The following is a 21971-nucleotide window of genomic DNA, read 5'->3' on the forward strand; positions in this document are numbered from 1 at the left end:
GTTCTATCTTTTTCCTGAGATAATTATTTTAGGAGTGTATCATCTTAGTACATGTTTGTGGTACCAGTCTGAGTCAGTCATTCTCTATAATGTAGTAATACTTCCATATCTCCCTTCACCAGGGCAGTATAATATATTTAACTATACCTTAATGGATTAATACCACGACCCCACCCCACCCCACCCCGTCAGTCACAACGAACTTCCTCCTCTCCTTCCTATTCTCCTCACGCTTGACCCTTCTGATCGCCCTTCCAACCTTAGTGCACGGTCAACCCCCCCTCCCCCCAATCTTTCCCCCACCTTCTTTCCCCTCCTTTGGGCATATTCTATCCTTTCAATCTACTCCAGATCCCTGCTCCTTTTTGAACACTTAGCCCTTGCGACCACCCCACCCTTGATACACGGCCAACCTCATTGATCTTCCCCTTTCTCATTGCCTCTCGCATTTTCCACGCTCCATTGCTTCGACCACACCCCTCCCCGCTCCCTGACCTTATGTGAACCATCAGCTTCCTACCCGACCCTTGGTGCACGATCACCACCCCCCCCGCTTCCCCACGTTCACATTTTATTCCGATTTCTCCCCTCCCCTGACTCACCATTTTGTGCTCAGCATAATATGTTCATTATGCGGTTTTGTCATTAAATGTCAACACCATCACTGCAATGAAATCAATTCATATTGATGATGTAAGTTATGAAAAAATATGATGTGTTTGTCATTTATATCTCATCACTGTTCTATATGAAAGTGTCAGAGATACAGAAGGCAAAAATTGTAGAGAAGGAAAATATAATGACAAGGGCAGATTGTGATAATGGTTGTATACAAAAGATTGGTAAATTATCAATAGATCAACAATAAATAACGGACACTGTGATCTAACCTCGTTTGCTCCATTTTGCGTCAATGATAAAATCCATTTTCAATACAATCTCCACGCTAGCAATTCGATGAACATAGACAAAGCAGAGTATTCGACTCATACATAGCAAAGAGTAAGGCTAATTGCACGTCTACAAAATCCCTCCTCTGCATACACACACAATGCACATACTCCTACTGAGAATCAGTCCCAGGTATCTAACCTTTCTTCCACCCCACCCCACCCCACCACATCCCTGCTCCATTAAAAAAAAAACCCGAATAACATTATGTCTTGTAAAATTAGCGCTTATACAACTAATGCCATCATTGACTATCTATTACCCTCTGTCAACATACACAAATGGCCGATTCCGCTATCATTATGTAGTTTTAGATTCACTTTACGACCAAATAGAAAGCATTAGGTTGAACCTCGCCGTAGGGCAACTGGCCTGCCCGCAATTAACAAAGTTTGATTGATCATCAACTGGACAAATAGAGTTATAACATGAGGGAGCAATTTGTTCACACTCTGATCGAACACGTGTTACGGAGAGTCATACCGGTCATACATTCTCGAGGAGTGAGCTAATATTCATCCAATAGCTGCACTTGAACATTCTTTCAGATCGACCTTTGCCCCCAAAGCGTGCGACGAGCTCCCGCTATTTATCCCTATTCCCATCTGAAAAGAAGTTGAAAAAAAATACGCACACACACACACACAACACACACTCACACACATGTACACAACGATCGACTACCGAGGTAGCGGAGGCGTCATTCTATCACAGATTTCAGCACGGCTTTTCATGTCCCTCCGAGCATGCCATTGTGTTATTGAAATGCCTCAGTTCGCTTCATGACGGTAAACATCGGTGGAAAGCGACATTTTCGTCTGCATTCCTGCTATTCACCCGCTGCTGGTGCACACTTTGGAAAAAGGTAGTGCTGTCGAAACTGCGGATTTAATAATCTTCAACATCAACTGGAGTTTACGCGAACTTGTTGACGTTTTGACACGATCCCAGGGTTCGCAAACAACCACTGATGAAGGAGTAAACGGAGAATTCGCTTGTTACTGGTCGCTTTGTTCATATACGCAAAACAGGTGAGTGATCTTCCTTATCTAGCTACCCCTGCATTAAATCGATTACAGTTCTCATACATGTTTATGACATTCCGACCTCTATTGTGTGGCGCGTGCTGCACGAACTGAATTCTTCAGCGAACGAGGACACACATATTATATCAGCGTTGTGTGCTATTTGCATCGCGAGAAGCGAACTGGTAGTGGTATACAGGTGGGTGTGGTGTATAAGGATATATGCGATGATACTGCTGGATACCACTTAGGAAGTTGAGAAACCTGGGAGTGAGAGTCATCGTTATCTACAAACATATCGAGTTAGCTCGTTTGCAGCGTGGCTTTAATGGGCCAAATGATGGTGAAATGTTTGTGCAGTGATTTCAGAATACTCACCTTCGGTATGCAGCCACACCAAAATGTTTACCGTTACTTTCGTGGTCACAGCATGCTACCACCTCGATGCGATCGCCACTCCACGGCAAATCGTCAAGCTTCGCAGAGTACATACTACATGTGTAAATCATTTGGTAAACAAGGTTCTTTGAGCGATTATCAGAGACTCGTGTACGTGTTGTTTATTTCGCTCTCGCGAGACATGCTTTTACAGATTCTGGGTATCGCGTGTGGAACGAGATTAAGCCATAGAATCCATCTCATCTCACAATGATAGTCATTCCATTTTAACAACTAAGAGTCACTCCATTCCATGTAGGCAAATCTCTGATCATGGAAGTTACAGCCGTTAAAGGTGTCTTGTAGAAAACAAAATGGAGCGTGGGGTCAAGTTTCAAGACAAATATACCACTAGGAAACCATAGCATTTCAAAATGATATTAAAACGTCAAAATCTTAAAGGGGAAGGGTAATTTCCTACCATGCAGAAAATGTGGTGTCACTCTTTATATGACGCACAGGATGCATTCTACAGAAAATGGTTAAGCTTAAACTAGGAGAAAGGGGAAATCTAAACCTATTCATCAATCATCTTGTACCACCTTGACGACATGGCCCAAAAAGTCCTGCATGTTTATCAAACACAATACAAGTGGTGGACATTGCACATCCATTACGTTCGAAAGGATACCACTGAAAGCAAAAACACAAATAACAGCCAAGAAGGTTTGTCACTATTAGCCGATTTGCGAGGTTCACAAATTATAAGCTCTAAATGGTCGTCCCCACTGGAACAAACTAGAAAAAAAAAAAAAAAAACTCGGAGAACACAGACCCCAAGCAGCAAATTTCCATAGCATATTGTGAGTTCCCCCTTTATTGTATAGTCCTGTATGAACATTACTACAGTACCCCACTTCGTCGTAAGAATTCATTAACGGTCATTGTATAGTGTACAAAAGAGTGGTGACGATGCTAACTAATCTGGCTATCTATTGTGGAGTTACACTTACAGTACTGTATATACAATGACACATATGCTGAAAATGACCCGATTTTCCAATGACAATCAATCTTTAAAAAAAAATAACAATCCTGGATCAAGACAGTGATCAGAATCACGGATCACTATAGAATTAACAACATTGCTCCTCCTGAAAAGTTTCATACAGATGCGTTCAAAACTTTTTTTTAAAGTTATTATGCAAACAGACAGACAGACAAACGAAGAAACGGACCGACGAACAAACACCGGCAAAGGATAACCTCCTTGGCGAAGGTGATTAAGAAGTAACTCATCATAATACATGTATTATATAAGAACAGTGAAACATGACACTTCACTTTCAGGATGGGCTGTTTAGACACATTTTAGAATTACATAGCATGTTGGGCTTTTCCCCCTCTTTCATTATGCCTGATTTATCGCCTGATTTTTATCGCATACGTATTTTGAAGGAAATGTTGACAGCTACCGGGACAGCACATACAGGATGTGCTTATGCGAACTCATTTAAAAAACGACCGCAACCAAAAACCGTAGTGACAAGACCTCGAATATGTCCTTTCTGTTTGTTTGTTTTTCAGATAACATGCCTATTGTGGTAGTCTTTATTGATTCTGTACAAACCCTCCTCTTGTCGGTAATATCATGTTTTATATACTGCACATTGCGGGGTTTGTAATAATTATTATTCCCTATATTGCAGTTGCTCTGGGAACAGGCCCGTTTAATGATGTCTCCAAGTGGAAGTTGCTTTCCACTTTTTTTTTTTCCAGCGAGGACCTAGTTAACGCCAGTTTACATGCCGTTGTTGTCGTTTATTTGGTTTTTATTGAGGCGTCAGTCACTAAATGGCGAATACCTAGTAATATGTATGACAGTGTTACTGCCATGTTGCTATCATGGCTGGTAGCCTTGGATGAAGCTTTCTTATTTTTTATCCTCTACATGAAATTTTGATGTCGTAAACAGGCATCTCATTGGTGGAACAAGAAGACATTTTTTTTTTTCAGTGGATTTATTGAAATACAATCGTACATACCGGAGGATTTTACGGCGACAGACAAGCACTTTGGGATTGTATCACATCTATTTTCATAAGCGGTGTGTTACCAATGATTCTTATGATGACAAATAATAAATGTTAAGTGTCAGGTTAATATCGTATCGATCGAGCTCGTGTGAATTCAGACTCATGAAAATGCGTACGCTTCGATAACTTTCCATTTGTGCCTTTCTTGTGTTTCATCATGGAGTTCCCGACCTCCATTGTTTGATCATGAAGCTACATCGTTGTAGCTCCATGGTTTGATGAAGCCATTTTTCCTCATATGAGAAAACGAAATCAAAACGCATTCACCCAAAGAAAGGCGACCCCTCTCTATACTGTTCCTTTCCAATAAAGAAAATCCGACAGCAGCGCTTGTTGCTTGTCTGAGGCGTTATTGCATAGATAAAATATTGCAAACTTTGATCTGGATTTCGCTTGTGCAAACATGATCACAAAGATGCAATGTTGACAAAGGGACATGTCTACGTGCGGACGGGGGAAGCTTCAGTGAGAGAGACAGCGTGTGATTCACCCGTAAAGTATCACATATCACATATATCCCACATCATTCTTCTGTTGTTTGTTTTGAATATCTTTTAGTTGTTGTTGTTGTTGTTGTTGTTGTTGTTGTATATTTATGTCTGGACATCCAGTCGTTTTTTAATTTGTTCTACTTATTCTATTTATTCGATTTTCTTATTTTCATCGAATAAAAGGCGATACATAATACAATGTATACAAGCAAAAAGCAAATAAGTATACACACTATAAAGAATAGTACTAAATGTATGTGCGAATGAATGTGTGTATGATTTATTCGTCCAAGACAAAGAAACCCCCCCCCCCCAAATAATCAAATGACATGTGTTCGTCAAAGAAAGAGTGATGAAAGAAAAAAACCTCGCAATGTAGTACTGCATGTGAAATGACATGATAATACGTAGATCCGTATACCGGTATGTGTCGTTAACGCATTTATAGAATTTCACAATATTAAGTAAATACAGACATCTACCATCTACAGTCTAAATCCTCCAAAGAAATTATATATATATATATATATATATATATATTATATATTACTGACAGTAATAGATATATAATTTCTTTGGAGGATTTAGACTGTAGATGGTTGATGGGAAATACCCTGAAACCTATGGTGCATTTGCTACTTTTAGAGTTATTGTCAATGGGTAAAGTAAAATCCAGCGATAACCCCGAGTGTAAATACAACTGTAGACACTCCTCTTCCCCGTGAAAGATACAACTGAAGTAGTTGTTCGTAAGCAAACATCGAGTTGTAAACTACAGCTGAAGTCAGATTATTCTTCTCGTCACGAGTCTGTACGCTTCAATGCCCGTGGCTTCTCGTGTGGTTGTAAAAGGGCGTGCAGCAGAACTTACCAAAATCGCAATTACCATTCCAACAACGATTAGCTTTCAAAAAGTCATTTGTTGCCGTTGCATTTACATAACAAGTATTTTTGGATGGCTTTTAGAATGCTGGTGCTTGGGTCTCGTCTATTCGTGTGAGTCTCTCATCGAGTATTCTTAGGAATTTAGAACAAGTAGGAACTGACAGGTCAAATGATTTTTCTTGTTGAAGTCAATTCATTTCAATTCAAATTTAATTGAATCATTTATTATCATTGACATTATAAACCACTTTATTTCGCGCAACAAAAGTGCGTGCTACTTGACTTGAATTTTCCATATAGTGCTTTCGGTTGATGCATCTATCCAGTAAAACAGAGGGAAAGCCTTTGACTCACATACATTCCTATTTTTGAATACAACTTAGCATGCATGGGCCTTCAGCAGCAAACTCATATTTTTTTTCCAAGCACAAATTCATACCAGGAATCTACAGACGACGAGCCATTTCCTTGCGCAGCACCTGGTTACCCGGAAAACGCCAAATACCCACACGTAGAAGGTAGACCTAAAGTTAACCCATTGGTGAAGGGGGTCGCGTGTGTCATGTGCAAAATCTACGGTAGATCAACGCATCTTAGAGGAAACGGCTTAACTGTAGTGCTGTGAAATTTTACAGAATTGGTCGAACGCATTAAGTTTGCAGTCACTCTACTTCTCTCCTCTCCGCTCTGTGAGCATGTAATCTAATGAATAGGTGAATGATAATGTGATTAGAGTGAAAAATATGTGATAAGTCAAAAGGAAGGATGTCGTACAGGCTTCAGAGAAATGGGGGATTAACTTCTAGCTTGTCAGACAAAGACTATTATCTGATGATGGTAATGCGTTCAGTTGTCATAAAGGGGTACAGCCAAACCAGGATTTAATGTCTAATCTGTACGAGAGACTTCAGGGTCTTCCTTATGTTGGAAAAAGGAATAGTTTCGCTCAAGAATCATTGTACGTATACTAGTAGTCTCTGCATGAGTTAGCCTGACTTACAGCGACTGAGATGTGTATAGTTATGCATGATTGTGAATTTGTGATACAATGAACGACTTTTTGAGCAAGTGGATCTGAACATACGAATCTCAGATTTTAGAAGTATGAGGTCAGCATAATAACGAGAAAGTGTAATGTAAAAGTGGTCGTGCAAAAAATGGGGAGGGGTAAATCAAGCAATCAACAGTGGAATTTTTTCTTCAGACAGGAAAATGATAAAGTTTTAAGAGCTTCATAATTATGTGTTATCCCAGGAACATACAAGTTACATGAAGCAATGAAATTGTCGTCAATGTCTAACTAAAATGAACTAATATCTAGTTATATGCAATTGATAACCACAAATGCCAACGGCCTTATTTACAATGTTGAAATTGATTATACATGTACCTGTCTGGCGGAAATCCGCCTTTCCAAGTTTGGCTTTTTGACCAAATCAGCTAGTATTTTGATTGTTGTTAAAGGGATGATACAGTTTCGGTTGAGATAGGGCTGAGAGTTTCCAACGATTTCTTTTAAATGGTTATTTAATTAATAATGAGAAATATGAAAGAGCATAATAATTCTAAGAGAAATTCAAAATTTATTTGTGAAAATTGGTTTTGAAACGGCTGGGATATCCAAAACAGAGCAATCCTGATAAAAGGTCGGATCCACCTTTTATTTGTATCACTTTGTTTTACTTTGTCTTTGGATATCTCAACCATTTCAAAACCGATTTTCATCATATAATCTTTGAATTCCTTTAGAATTGTGTGGTCTTTGACAATTCATAAAGTGGTTTCTAAGTATGATACATGTATAGGAAAACGCTGAAAGCTGAATCCTCCACCAATACTGAACATCCCTTTAAGTGAGGTAGGCCTAGCGATTACGAGCAGTGTGCATCCTTTCATAAACACGATTTTTTTTTTAGGTGGGGGGGGGGGGTGGGGAGGTGGAAAGTTCTCTGTTCAAGCACTCCCTTAAAAAGATAAAAGATGTTGATTTATCGCCAACTTCAACCATGTTTATACACATTTCAGTCAAGACTTTGCTTTGATGTTGACCCTTGACGGAGTTGGACGCAATGATTGACAAAGGAAAATTTTCGTGGTTTGGTGACTAGCGCCCTCATCTCAACCCCACTCCACTCCCCCCTTTCCCTACCCTGATCCCAGACACAGTACTTTATTTGTCATGAAGCTTACGGTAGTTCCACTTCATGTGGATCTTCTGACTCTCCAGTTCTTGATATTTGGAACAACATTGACAGTAATGATCGAATCACTCTGAAATGTAATCTTACAATAATGATGTACCTTGCTGTTCTACGGAGTCCATGGTTACAAACCTATGAGGACTAAAGTTTACTGAATGCTTCACTCTCAATAGACATGTCAACAGGTGGATATATTAAAACAAGAATCGAGATTTAGACTTTTGAAACTGACAGTTTTCAGAACGAATCTGTGTATCTCAGTTTAAGTTTAGTTTATTTTATATTTAATCGTGGCAATTTGCTTCAGCAAAGCTGTTCTTCTACAACAAAGAATAGCTCGAAGGATAGTTAGAAAACTTCTAAGGTGTTATATGTTTCGTTTCCGCATGAACATCTTCTTTCATCCTAATCAGATTGTACAGCAATATTCTCTGTTTGAACTCCGGTAATAAGTCCCTTAAGTTACACTGTGCTAATATAAACTGCATACACACATTGAATGAATTAATCCAGCAACAAAAACAATAATAACGAAAAGTCCTTTAGATTTTCAGGGACAATAATTATCCAGCCCCTAGACTGGATGGCTTTTCTATAGAGTCATTCACCCTCACTATAACATATCACTAATTTTCATCTTCGTTATTATCATTGGTTGTTTTGATAACATCAAATTGGTACAGCAAATGTACGAAAAGCCTGGAAATATCCACTTTTCTTCCGCAGGTGCATGCAGACCAGTAAGTGTACGGCCATTTGTTCATGGCCCATGCGACACAGACAACCATGTAAGGCCTATCAAGAAGTGTGTGCTAGTCCCCTGGGCCTGGTGACTTGCTTGACAAATAGTGTGAACCTAGGAGATCAAGCGTTAGGTGGCATTCGCCATATAAGGGTGGGCATTGTGTCCCGCTGAATGTCCTCCGACCTTTTGTTGTACAGAGGTGACTAATCGTGTCACATCCCCAAAAGAAGCCGGGCTAGGACATCTACTCTATGCGGAGCAAGAGGCTGTCCTTCGAACTCTTTACTAAATTCGGAGAATATTTTGAATCCGTGACCGAGGCCAAGCGAACACACACGGACCGTGAATCAACGTGCAAGAAATTCACAAATGATTTTTTTTCTTTTTTTTTTTAATACGCACCTTGGTACATGTATTACCGTGATTACTTAGGTATCAAGAAGTAAGTGCTTGAGGATGAGGACCATGTATCGAAACGCTGCCTTGAACACGCCATTATAATGGACACATAAGCTCCTGGCCGATGACTGTTGAGACTAATGCAAAACAGGAATGAACCAATCCAAATGCGTGGATGAAAAAGTGATAGAAATGTGTCTGATTAACAAGTTCACATGGCAAATGACGGTACGGGTGCTTAAATTCATCTTTGTTTTCAAACCACAATTTGGTATGTACATGGTCGCGTAGTATTTTGAACGTTGACTTTGTGACAGGCCTAACATTCAGCTAATACCCAAACATTCATTCTTATGTCATTAATATTTCTTCAAACCCCAGGGACGACCAAAGAAAAGAATGATGTCATCTCTATAAATTCACACTAACAAAAGATAGCGCGTGACAGCTCAGTATTGGGTCCTCAACACTTGGGCGGGAAATTAAGCAGGAAAGATTATCACACAATGGCGCCACTCTTGCAGATCCCTGCCTGCGTCGAAACCAGTTGCTAATGGCAACGCTCGTAACACTTTCATCATCACCACACTCGCTATACCTCGTACCCTATACATGAGCCACTGAGAGATTCCGCCATTCACCTGGCACGAAGGAATATCAACAGCAATACTGTAATATAAAACGGGCGTGTGCGAGGAATGAAATGAGCACACCGTGTGTTTCTACAGTACTGGAAACTATATTGATATCTAAATGTGTTATGAACGTATGAAAATTAAATTTGGTTCGACGTATTGGTCAGAACTGCGAGCGCTCGGGGTTTGGATGATAATTTTTCCATTGCAGCCTACAAGAAGGGAGAGAACGACTGTTTGCTAATCCCAGGGGTGTTTTGGGTGTGGCTCATATGTCTAGTGTTCTTCACTTCGGCTGGAGCACAAGGCACAAAACAAACACATAGTACGCATGCAATATTACAGGTCAGCTGTAGGGCTGCTGGTATTAAAAAAGAAAGCGTCGTTTGAATGAGTCATCGGCTGAATGCTACTTTCTCCCCTCTCCCCTTCTCTCCTCTCTCTTTTACTCCCCGTCTGCTCGTGCCATTGTTTGTATTGTCTTCAGTGATGTCAGAAAAGCAAATGTGGGCGTTAACCGCTGACCGCATTCATTAGGAATTCAGACGCATTAATCTTGTCGGGGTTCGGAAGCTAGATGATACGTCCAATTAAAAAATAAACACAAAAGAATGAGGCAAGGGACCAGCATGGAAAACTGTGCCTGATTTCATTTTTGCTAAATGCCGTTCAAACAGCTGCAGCAGTTACGAGGTGTCGAGTTGAAGGTCATGATTTTGTTGTATTTTACTGTACACACAATGATTATGATACCCGTAGTACAATGTATCTCTTTTTGCTTTAGACGACGGACGTCTTTGCAATGTCTCTTGCTCACACACACACACACAAACACATACATGCTGACACCGTCTGTAGTTTTGATGAAGCACTTTGATACCAGTTTGCCAGTTTAACTTTAAAGTATATAATGAAACATAGCTGGACATCTTATAATACACACAGCGATAATGACTATTATTAAAAACTAACAACACTAAGGCCCATTTTTGAAAAACATTTTCCCATTTAAACGAATATAATCTTAATCATAACACACACATTCTCTCTCCATCTATCAGTCTATCTATCTCTCTCTGTTTTGATTTTTATTTTGGTATTTTCACGCATGTCTGCTAATCATGTCTGCATAATGTCTGCTAATCTCAGGGGAGCTGTATCAAGAAACAAATGTCATGGAACCTTTCAATTACCTGTATACTTTGAAGCTTCTCTGAATATTAACTAAGGATTTAATCTTTCAGAGGGGGAAATGCCCTAATTGTTGACTGATGATCATGGTGATGATACCACCCCCTCCTTTTGATTGTATGACATTTGTCATGTGTCTGGAAGTCCTTTCAATATAGCGCGCCTCCTACTGCTGAGATGGGGAAATAGTATAATAGAGAGGTTTCTTCCAGACAATATGTCGTGATGTCATGGTTGTAGTTCTCACCCATATATAGGTATCCACAGACAGAGCTTGACTTTCCGAACAATAGGCGTCACCTTTAATTGTTGCCGGTCACCATGCCAATTCTTACTCTTATTAACAGCATTCGTGGACCGACGAACGATGGAAGCTTCATATTAGGAGGGGAGGGTTGATGGAGTCTCAGCTATTTTGTCTCTACATGCGGGATGAATAAAGATTTATTAAGTCTCATAAGATGCATACTCATTTGCAATACCAGTTACATGTGTAAGTCTACTTTATGGAATTGGGTCAGGTATAGCTAATCGGAAGCGCTGCAATAAATCGAATGTGTTCTCTTTTTTTCGCTATTGCACGGTAATGCAAAACGTTTGCAAAACAAAAACAAACAAAACAACAACGTAACTTCTGTGACATAATTATTACCAATAAGCCAGTTCGGGGTTAGCTCATGGGCACATGGGTACACATGACCTTTATTCTTTCTCAGTTTGCCAGGCACTCCATTAGTTTCAAGCGACAGAAGGCATAAGCTTGCCCAATGTAACAATTTATGGAATTCATCATGCAGTCAGGTTCAAACAAAGGATGAAGTTGCGAAGAACAGGTGACCAGACTGATCCGCAATAATTAGCACTCTGGAAAGCATCCATTTCATTAGTTTGCAATGAATGTACATTATGTATTAACAATCTTTTTCTGTTGATATTGTTAAATACCGCTTTTGCTGTCAGGTGGATGTGCTGGCAAGCACCACTTATAAGGATCACTTGAATAATCATTACGTCACAGATGCTTATCTCAGTGAATCTAACAACCAACATGCTCTGCTGGTACAGGTGACCTTTTTCTGCTCATGCTCAAAGTGGAACCCCGAACTGGCTTATTGCTCTCTGCAAATGTGTACAGGTGAGCGCGCGGCGTTAGTGGAGATGCAACACACTCTCGGGTAATGTAATGAGACATCCCATGCACCACTGTGAATACTGCGGTATCGTCGATTGCGCTGCATATTCACCAACGCACTTTCTACTGAGTATTATTCGTATAAAATTCGTGCCTTTCTGAAAAGAGGTGGAACGCAATCCAGGTTGTGTACGCGTTGCTCCATGCGAGTCCTAGATATGTTTCATGTAACGCAGAGAACCTCTAATTGGACAGTCTGGTATAATTGGCATATAGGCACACATGTGTCACCCACAACGGGCATCCTTTGTATCTAAAAAAAAAAGGAACAAAAAATACTCCCGAGTTCTCTGCGAGATGTATCGTGGCAATTTCACGTGAGATGCCATCCTTTCCAGTCGATATGTTTAGCCGTTTTAAATATCTTATCTCTGTCCCCCATGACGGTAGCACGAAATTTGAGATACAATAGCCGAAGCTGTTACTCTTACAGCAAAGACTAAGATCAATTATTCTTCTTTATGAATTGTTTGTGATTTGGGGTCATTTATTGAAATACTAGCGTAATTGTTTATTGATGAATGCAAGACACAATGAGATCTTCCTAGTAAACATGAACAAGGACTTTCATATTTCCTCATGTCGTACGTTTTTTCTCTATGAAATGAACCTTGTTAATTTATTGACATTTCATAAAAGAACTGTCACAGTGCATCACACACCCAAAAGAAATTAATTTCTATAATGCTGGGTTGGTTGACAAAATTGTCGGTTAGTAGCGAGAAATGTTATGATGCAACAAGCCATTTTCTCGGACACATTTTACCTCCACTATGTGCTAGAAACGAAGCAACTTATGATATATTGATATATTATCTGAAGGAGGGATCATTGCTATCACATCTCGATATTGAAGTGTTTCATCAAATTAATCGTTTTTCTGTACATCATTGCTAATTTTCACCAGAAGTATCTTTTTTTCTCTTTTTTTTTTCTGCAGGCAACAAATCAGAGATTGGCCATCATGGATAACGGGTTAAACAGCACCATATCATGTCCGGTCTGCTTTGAAGACTACGACACCCCCAAAGCGCTCCCGTGTCTTCACACGTTCTGCCTGAAGTGTCTACAGCGCTGGTCGGCAGAGGGCAGCATCACGTGTCCCTTCTGCAACCTGGTCCATGACTTACCTCCTGACGGCGTGGCGGGTTTCCCGACCAACTACGCCCTCAGTAAGGTAGTCACCGACCTCAAGTCACCCAAGTTCCATGAAGTGATGAGCCAGAAGTTTAAATTCGAGGAGGTGGAGGACATCGTCAGGCGAGAGGTCAATAATCTGAAACACCTTGTTGACGTTGTTCATGTTCCTCTTCTGCAGAGCATTGCCAGGTTGAAGAAGGGCGCTAGCGTTCAAGAAAAAGACAGTGTACTGCTCGTGAAGGATCTCTACAACAGCGTCATCGCCCATGCAGAAAAGGAGAAGGAGAAGCATATCAAACGTATTCAGATGAATACGGCGGATTCAGTGAGATACTTCGATGATGCACAGACTAGTATCCTCAAGGAGAAAGGTAAAATTGAATCTTTCTGTCGCAAAGCTGAGCGCCGGACGTACGAAGAACGCGACAAGATGGACCTTAACAGTTTCCTTACTGATTCTGCAGAGTACAACCGATCAGGGCGTAGAATGGCCACCGATCATTCACTCCTCATGTGGAGTCACGTAGATGTCGTCGAGGGAAAGGAACAGGTGCGTCTCATTCATTCGAGTCTCGGAGGTGTCATCCGTGCCCAGACTACCAAGCGATCGCACCGTCCTCGCATTGGCACCATGGAGGTTGGTAAGGGGCGCAGAGAGGCAGCCAATAAGAGGGAGAGGAGTAAGAGTGAACCCAACCCCGATGCCATCAACACTGCTTGCCTACCCAGGGTCGATAGGGGGAAATTAAGTGATCCGGTCAGAAATGTGGTGGATATAGTTCTCCAAAGGTTCCGCAACAATAAGTCGCAAGCTGAACGATTACATGATACGAGCCCTCCTCAACAGTCCACCAAAAGACGGCCTCAATTTAGTCCTACGACGTCTGTGAAAAGGAACACAGTCAACGGACCACCTCCTTATCGCAGCCACCCAGACATGAGGCGGTACACGTCTGACGAAGAACCGCTGGTCATACGCACATCTCAAAGTAATCACTCACCGCCTCATAGATCAGAGAGCAGCAAATCAAACATCTCAGGTAACAGCAACAGCTCAGGCACATCGTCCATCCCTGGTCCACCCAAACCTCCACGGAGTCCCTCTACGCCGGCTTTCCGATCACCATGTGGTATCGCGATTTCCAGTGACGGTCAATTGTTGATAGCAGAGCGCAATCCTGGTTTGATTCGCCTGACATATCCTAGAAGTCTACGAATGAAGAGGCAAATCAACCCATTTATGGGCCACGCGGACGAGGCAAAGGCGCATGCCCTCTTCGACCTTACAATACTGCCTACTGGTGATATCGCCGTTACCGATTCGAATGTCAAAAAAGTAATCTTTTTGCAGAAAGCCAACAACTACGCTGCTCCCCAGCAAATCTGGATGCCGCACGATATGGTGCCCAGGGGAATAACCAGTGACGGCTCGTGCATCTACATCGGCGACGCGGGCAATGGGTGCATCCAGGTCTACACACACACGGGCAAGCACTGCAGTAGCATTGAACTGGACAATCTCACCCAGGGCGTATCCACCGCGGTATCGAAAGTGTGTCCGCAGTCTGTTGCCGTTAGTCCAGGAGGACATATCCTGGTGAGCGACATCATCAATCGTTGTCTTTATCTCGTCCTACGCACAGGCGAGATCAGTGGACACCCGATGAGGTTTAGACAACTCAATGGCATTCGCTGTTCATCCTCGCCAGCTCAGGCGGTCCCTCGTGGAGTCTGCTGGTTGGACGACAGATGCGCATTCATCGTAGAGGAGATCAGCCAAGAGATACTCCTCGTCAATGTCGGGTCAATGGAACTCATCCGGGTCATCAGGAGACGCGAGTTTTCTTCCATACAGGGTTTGATCGTCGACAAGGCGGGTGATGTGATCGTTACCGACATCGGAAATAACAGAGTCCACGTGGTGTCTAGGTCAGAGTACATCTCGAATGGTAGAGGGGTGGGCTTGATGAAGCGCTCAAAGAGCCTCAGCGGAGAAGAAAGATTGAGCACACTGGTCTGACGGGCTCTTTTTTGTGCTCAATTGCATATTATGGAGCAAAAACATACCCACTGTGTTAGTCATGGAGGCATATGAACACTCCCAAAAGGCTATTGAATACATTGGGATTTTGGGAATGTGTTAAACGAATACACATCAGTCTTCCTCAACCTCTATCCGATGACAACAAATCATTTATAATGACATCATTGAATGAATTAGATACTCTTGGACGCGCACACTAATAGCCACAAACGTTTCTTATCCTTCTTCCTGATCTCTGGCAGACGACTTGCATTTTTGATCATGTGACTGATTTTGTCAGCGCTCTTGGTAATTATGAAGCCATGTTTTCGAGATGGATGAGTTATTTGTATCATACACTGTAGTAATTTGATTGGTGTTGCGCAGGTTCAGTTTCCAGCCTTAATGAAACATTTTTGCTGATGTTGGTATGATGACTGATGGCTGATGACGGTTATGTATTCGAATGATTGGACATGGTTCTGTAATAGTCATGTGATGCTAATGAGGTGAGGAGCCAGGCTTTGATCTGCCGAGTCCTTGGGGACTTTTTTGTTTTTGTTCTTTTTGTAAAGAGTTTGGCACGTTCATCAGTCGTATTATAATGATGTTTATCCATATCCTCGCACGTTTTTTTTTTTTTTCAGAGCCATTTACCAAACTGATCGATTACAGTACGGAATACTTCATCCTCCTTTCCATCTCATCAGCGAGCTTTAGATCTGCGACGCGAAGCCTAAGACGACGTTAATTAGGCAAAAATTGATGTTTGCACATGCATGAGACAGCTGTTTACCTTTCACTCGGAAGGAAGTTTCTATACTTAGCGTTCGCGTCGCAGATCTTAATCTCGCTATTGTAATGTGCCGTGCGGATTAGGTATTAGGGGGTAGAGTATCTGAATCGCCAGCTGAGAATGCAAAAAATGTTCCAGTGGAAAATGAAATTTTAAATTTCTCGATGCACTGTATAGCTATATATGTCACCATTATGTGCTGTGATGTGGTGAATGATCTAACTGTTGAGATGCAGGATAAAACCTACATTTCGTAAGTTTCATGCACTATGTATCTGTTACTATAACAGCAATTTTCGTGTACATTCCACACTTGTGCATTATATGGATTAGTGTTCTGCAGATATGTTTTGTTCTTAACGATATTGAATAAGAATTTTCTCCTCGATCAAAACGATCAACACCACTTTTGTAATACACATACATTGCATGTACATGTACATGTTAATAAGATGAGCAAATCAATGCCTTGTAGCCTTCCCGTAAGTCAGGAGTCAACTGTGTTAAGATTTTTTCTTAACACTTTCGCTGGAGGTTTGATGTAACCTTCCAGCATTATGACATGGCCGTCTACCTGGTTGTGTCGCATGTACAAATGTATTTGTGTCATGCCGTAGATCCGGGCAGCGGAGCAACGAGTTGAACTAGTTTTCGAAAGACTGGTATACAATGTATTGCATTTCAACCAAAGATGGCGCTCTGCAAAAGGCGTACGAACGGCTGCATTGAGTGTCTATAAATGATGCCGTTTTCTACTTTCATTATGGACATTACGGGCTTTAGTCCACAGGCTTCACGGCTATGCAACAACCATTACCATCATTAACGAATCTTCCCCTCTCCTTGGATATTTGCAAGTGCATCATGAGTGACTCAATAATGTTCTGCTATGTATTAGCATCTGCGGACTTAAGCAACCTGGAAGTGAATTTTGAATTCTCTGTAAAGAGATAGTGGAATGTGCTGAAAGGGTCAGAACAATCATACAAAATGTAGATACAATTGTATTTTCATTGATTATCGGTACAGCACACTCGTATCTTGCAACTGTAGAAGACTTGTAAGGTCAAAAACTGCTTAAAGCCATGTAGGATTAGGGCTTATGAATTCGACATATGTCGTTGTTTGCCAGTTTATTTCAGGCGGGGATTTGTGTGAAACGTGTATACGATTCATGTGGTGCGTTACCACGTTACACGTATAAAGTTGGACATCCTAAAAGAAAGAAAAATGCGCTTAAAGCGACTTCGACAATATGACAATTTTCTAACTTTTATATTTATAAAATACTTCCCGTATTTGGCATTGTTCGGAAGGAGAGCAAATTATATAGCAATTTAAAGCCTAGCATCTAACGAAGTCAAATCTGCCAAAATATAATGTATTATAATATAAATATTTTCCCGACAGATGGCTTTCGTAGTTGCAATTATTGGTGCATATGAAGAGCAATGATTTCATCTCGTATCCATCTTCTCTTTTTTTTCAGTCTAAGCGACCACAAATCCAACATGGCCTGAACGTATAGTGTCTAATGTGTCTGCATGCGGAAATATGGACAGTTGTGCTAGGGAAAATATCTGAGCAACGCTTTTTAAGTACTTTTTGCTGATTTTTTTTTCTCACAGTATATACAAGCGGAAACTGACTAGGACAATTCAGATTATCCCGTTGACTAATGAAATACTTTCATCATAATCATTTTAGATTTTTATACTGTTATGCACAGCGGCAGGGCAGCAAGAGGGTTGCTTCACTCTATACAGTGAAATGAAATCACACATAAACGCGATGCTCTGGATCTTGATTTCGTGACATTCATTGCAAGTTATCATATTATAAGCAAGGGGAGTTCATGCATTCATTTTATTCATTCTATTTACATTCTAATTATGTGTTAAAGCTCATGATGATCTGACTATCGTATTATTGTGGTAAAATGAGCCTATAATGCCTTGATTTTTGTACGTCTGAGATTGTAAATATTGCAAGAAAATTATACATAATGCAGATAACAAAAATAAACTCTTGGTGTTCATATCTTTACTGTCTTGAGTCTTTTACACAGATTTGATATATATTGTAGTTGTGAATTATTTGAAAATGTTTGTACATGTTATTTGACAGTGGGGGCGCACTTGCTAAACAAACAAAAACCCTTCATGTTATAAGTACATGTGTACACGTTTCCAAACAGAGCGCAAAAGAGTTGAAAATTGACCAAAATGTGACCTGAAAGAATGGAAGCCACACTTTTTTGATATTTTGAAAATCTCCCTAGGTCATTATCAATTCTGCGACACAATACAACTGCGACAAGTACACATTTCACTTTACACAATCGGGTTAGACCGTAAAAACTTAGAAGTAATTTTAAAACTTTTGAAATTTGTGTTTAAAACCAATGTAGAATTGTCTACTCGTTGGACCCAAATTGACTATCGCACTTCGGAGAAAACTGCTTTGAAAAAAAAAGAAGAATGTATATATATATATATATATATATATATATATATAGGCCTACAATGAATTCCTTTTTTTTAGGTCCGAATTTGTTGAAAGATGACAAACTTCTGCGTTTGAAACATTACCATATGATAATAGTATGAGATGCAGAATTGTACATATGCGCATATGACATTATCTATCAATCAAGCTATCTATCTATATATATATATATACATATACATATACATACATCAAGAATAAAAACATACGAGTCAAATATCAAAGTAAGTCTGAACATAAGAAATAGATGCAAGAATCTTTCAAGCTTCTTATATCCATTTTCTATCTTATGTTCAGACTAACTTTGATAAAGGTCTTTGACCGAAACGTCAGTCCAATTTTTTTTTTGGCTCCTTCGGTGTTTTTATTCGACCCCTGAGTTTATACTCCTAATATCTATTTATTATACACCGACGCAGAACTTTCATATTATTATATAACACAAATCCATGGTTCTGGCATCTTCTCCACAGCAAGCACTCGTTAAGGGAAGATTGACAATTGATGATAATTCCTATGAATCTGATTTCCAGGACCTTTGTGTGTGTGTGTGTGTGTGTGTGTGTGTGTGTGTGTGTGTGTATGTGTGTGCGTGTGTGTGTATCTGTCTGTGTGTGTGTGCGTGTGTGCGTGTGTCTATGTCATAAATAGTTTACAGATATTTGCAATTACGTTTAAAGCGCTGTCAAGAAGTCGAAAGAGATATAGGCCTGTGGCAGTTCCACGCTGAAGACGTTACTCCTGGTAAAGAAGCCATGATCTGATTTATGCTATTGCTATCATGATGATAATGACAGTAACAATGATATGATAAAATGGCCTTCCTTTATATGGCCTGGTTATGTTCTTCCACTGGCGTAGCCAGGGGGGGGCGATGGGGGCGGTCGCCCCCCCTAAGATTTGGACCGGGGATTTGGGAGGCGGAAAAAAAAAAATGCGTGTATACTGTATGCATGCACATGAAGCGGGTCTCCTTTGCAACCTTTCATCAAATAAGATTTTTTTTTGATATTTCACTCAAAGTGTGCACCAGATCGTTGAATTTCAATTCAAAATATGCAAAATCTCTCGTGCTTGGGAGGGGGTATCCCCCTCCCAAACCCTCCCCCTCTGTGCCTCTTTCCCTAGCTAAGTACTTTTTTTTAGATTTACAAAAAAAATATGAATAATTCTGAGTGCACAAGACTTATCTTTTAATTCCGAAAACTCAAGGTTCCCTCATGTATAAGGGGAATTTCCCCTTTTAATCGACCCTTTCCTCCCTCAGCCCCCCCCCCCATCATTTTTTTTTTTTTTGGGGGGGGGGGGGGATTTCCCAAATGTTGATTCCATCAAATATGCGTATACGAGATATCTCAATTTCAACCTTAAAAAGGCAAAAGCTCCATCGGAAGGGAAGGGTGGAGATAACACTCGCCCACGTCTTCTCCCTGCTCGCCCCCCCCCCCCCCCCCGCCATGCATAGAAGTAGACTGTGACTATACCCAGATCGCTTTATTTCAATTCTAAAAACGCAAAAGCTCCACGAGCGGGAGGGGGAATCCCCCTTCCCCTAAGCTCTACCTCACTAGACTTTATACATACACCCAGATGGTGCACATTCGGAATAAGAGCTAAATTCCGTGATTTTAACACTTCGATGAAAAAGTATTGCTCCAAAAATTTGCACCAGATCGCTGAATTTCAGGTCTGAAAACGCAAAATCACCTTCGTGTGGCAGGGGATATGCCCCTATCTACACCCTCGTGTGCATGCTTTTTCTGTTTGATTGCTGAACAGACAGCGTTCATGATATTCAGTGTAAGAATTAATACAAGAAGACTAGTGTATTTAAATTATACCATTTTATAGGCAAATTGTTCAATAATAATTTACACTAAAATATACTGCTATACCTTGAACAAGTGGGACTGTTTCACGTCGATAAAACGCGCAAAAACGTGCATCAAATTGCACCATTTGCAATATCAAAATGCAAAAAGTTTTTATCGTGGGAGGGGGGACACCCCCCTCCCACACCCTCCCCTCCCCCTTCGCTCGCTCCACTCGCTCGGGTTCAGTCGCATTTATGATATTCAGTGAAAAGAATTAATACAAGAAGTGTATTAAAATTATATCATTTTATAGGCAAATTGTTCAATAATAATCTACACTCAAATATACTGCTATATACCTTAAACAAGTGGGACTGTTTCTCGTCGATAAAACGCGCAAAAACATGCATCAAATTGCACCACTGGAAAATCAAAATGCAAAAAGTTCTTACCGTCGGAGGGGGGAAACCCCCCTCCCACACCCTCCCCTCCCCCCTCGCTCGCTCCGCTCGCTAGGGTTCAGTCGCGTTCATGATATTCAATGAAAAGAATTAATACAAGGAGTATATTCAAATTATACCATTTTATAGGCAAATTGTTCAATAATAATCTACACTAAAATTTACTGCTATATACCTTAAACAAGTGGGACTGTTTCACGTCGATAAAACGCGCAAAAACATGCATCAAATTGCACCATTTGCAACATCAAAATGCAAAAAGTTCTTACCGTGGGAGGGGGGACACACCCCCCCCCTCCCACACCCTCCCCTACCCCCTAGTTCGCTCCGCTCGCTCGGGTTCAGTCGCGTTCATGATATTCAGTGAAAAGAATTAATACAAGAAGTGTATCTAAATTATACCCTTTTATAGGTAAATTGTTCAATAATAATCTACATCAAAATAAACTGCTACCATAAACAAGTGGGACTGTTTCACGTCGATAAAACGCGCAAAAACATGCATCAAATTGCACCATTTGCAACATCAAAATGCAAAAAGTTCCTATCGTGGGAGGGGGGACACCCCCCTCCCACACCCTCCCCCCCCTCGCTCGCTACGCTCGCTAGGGTTCAGTCGCGTTCATGAAATTCAGTGAAAAGAATTAATACAAGAAGTGTATCTAAATCACACCCTTTTATAGGCAAATTGTTCAATAATAATCTACATCAAAATAAACTGCTACCATAAACAAGCGGGGACTGTTTCTCGTCGATAAAACGCGCAAAAGCATGCATCAAATTGCACCATTTACAACATCAAAATGCAAAAAGTTCTTACCGTGGGAGGGGGGAAACCCCCCTCCCACACCCTCCCCCCCTCGCTCGCTCCGCTCGCTCGGGCTCGGTCGCTTCCCTCCCTCGCACACTAACCGCCCCCCCTAAGATTAAATCCTGGCTACGCCGTTGTGTTCTTCACGGGCAGCATAATTCTATACCAAGAGACACTGTCACTGACTGTCAAAACCATAAAATCACGGTAACCACAGCATTGCCGGGCA

The 21971-nt window shown here is 40.8% G+C and overlaps 1 protein-coding gene across 1 annotated transcript; it reads left to right on the forward strand.

Annotated features, from left to right (window-relative positions):
• The first annotated feature begins 1680 nt into the window (after positions 1-1680).
• On the forward strand, positions 1681-16707 carry LOC139740314 (uncharacterized). The gene is made up of 2 exons (XM_071650908.1): positions 1681-1982; positions 13130-16707. The coding sequence occupies exon 2, from the start codon at positions 13154-13156 to the stop codon at positions 15347-15349; it is 2196 nt and encodes a 731-aa protein (XP_071507009.1). The 5' UTR covers positions 1681-1982; positions 13130-13153; the 3' UTR covers positions 15350-16707.
• Positions 16708-21971: the final 5264 nt, after the last annotated feature.

This window comes from Diadema antillarum, unplaced genomic scaffold, assembly GCF_040938485.1.
Source record: "Diadema antillarum isolate AM-2024a unplaced genomic scaffold, OU_Dant_1.0 seq00000847_RagTag, whole genome shotgun sequence".
Lineage (NCBI taxonomy): Eukaryota > Metazoa > Echinodermata > Echinoidea > Diadematoida > Diadematidae > Diadema > Diadema antillarum.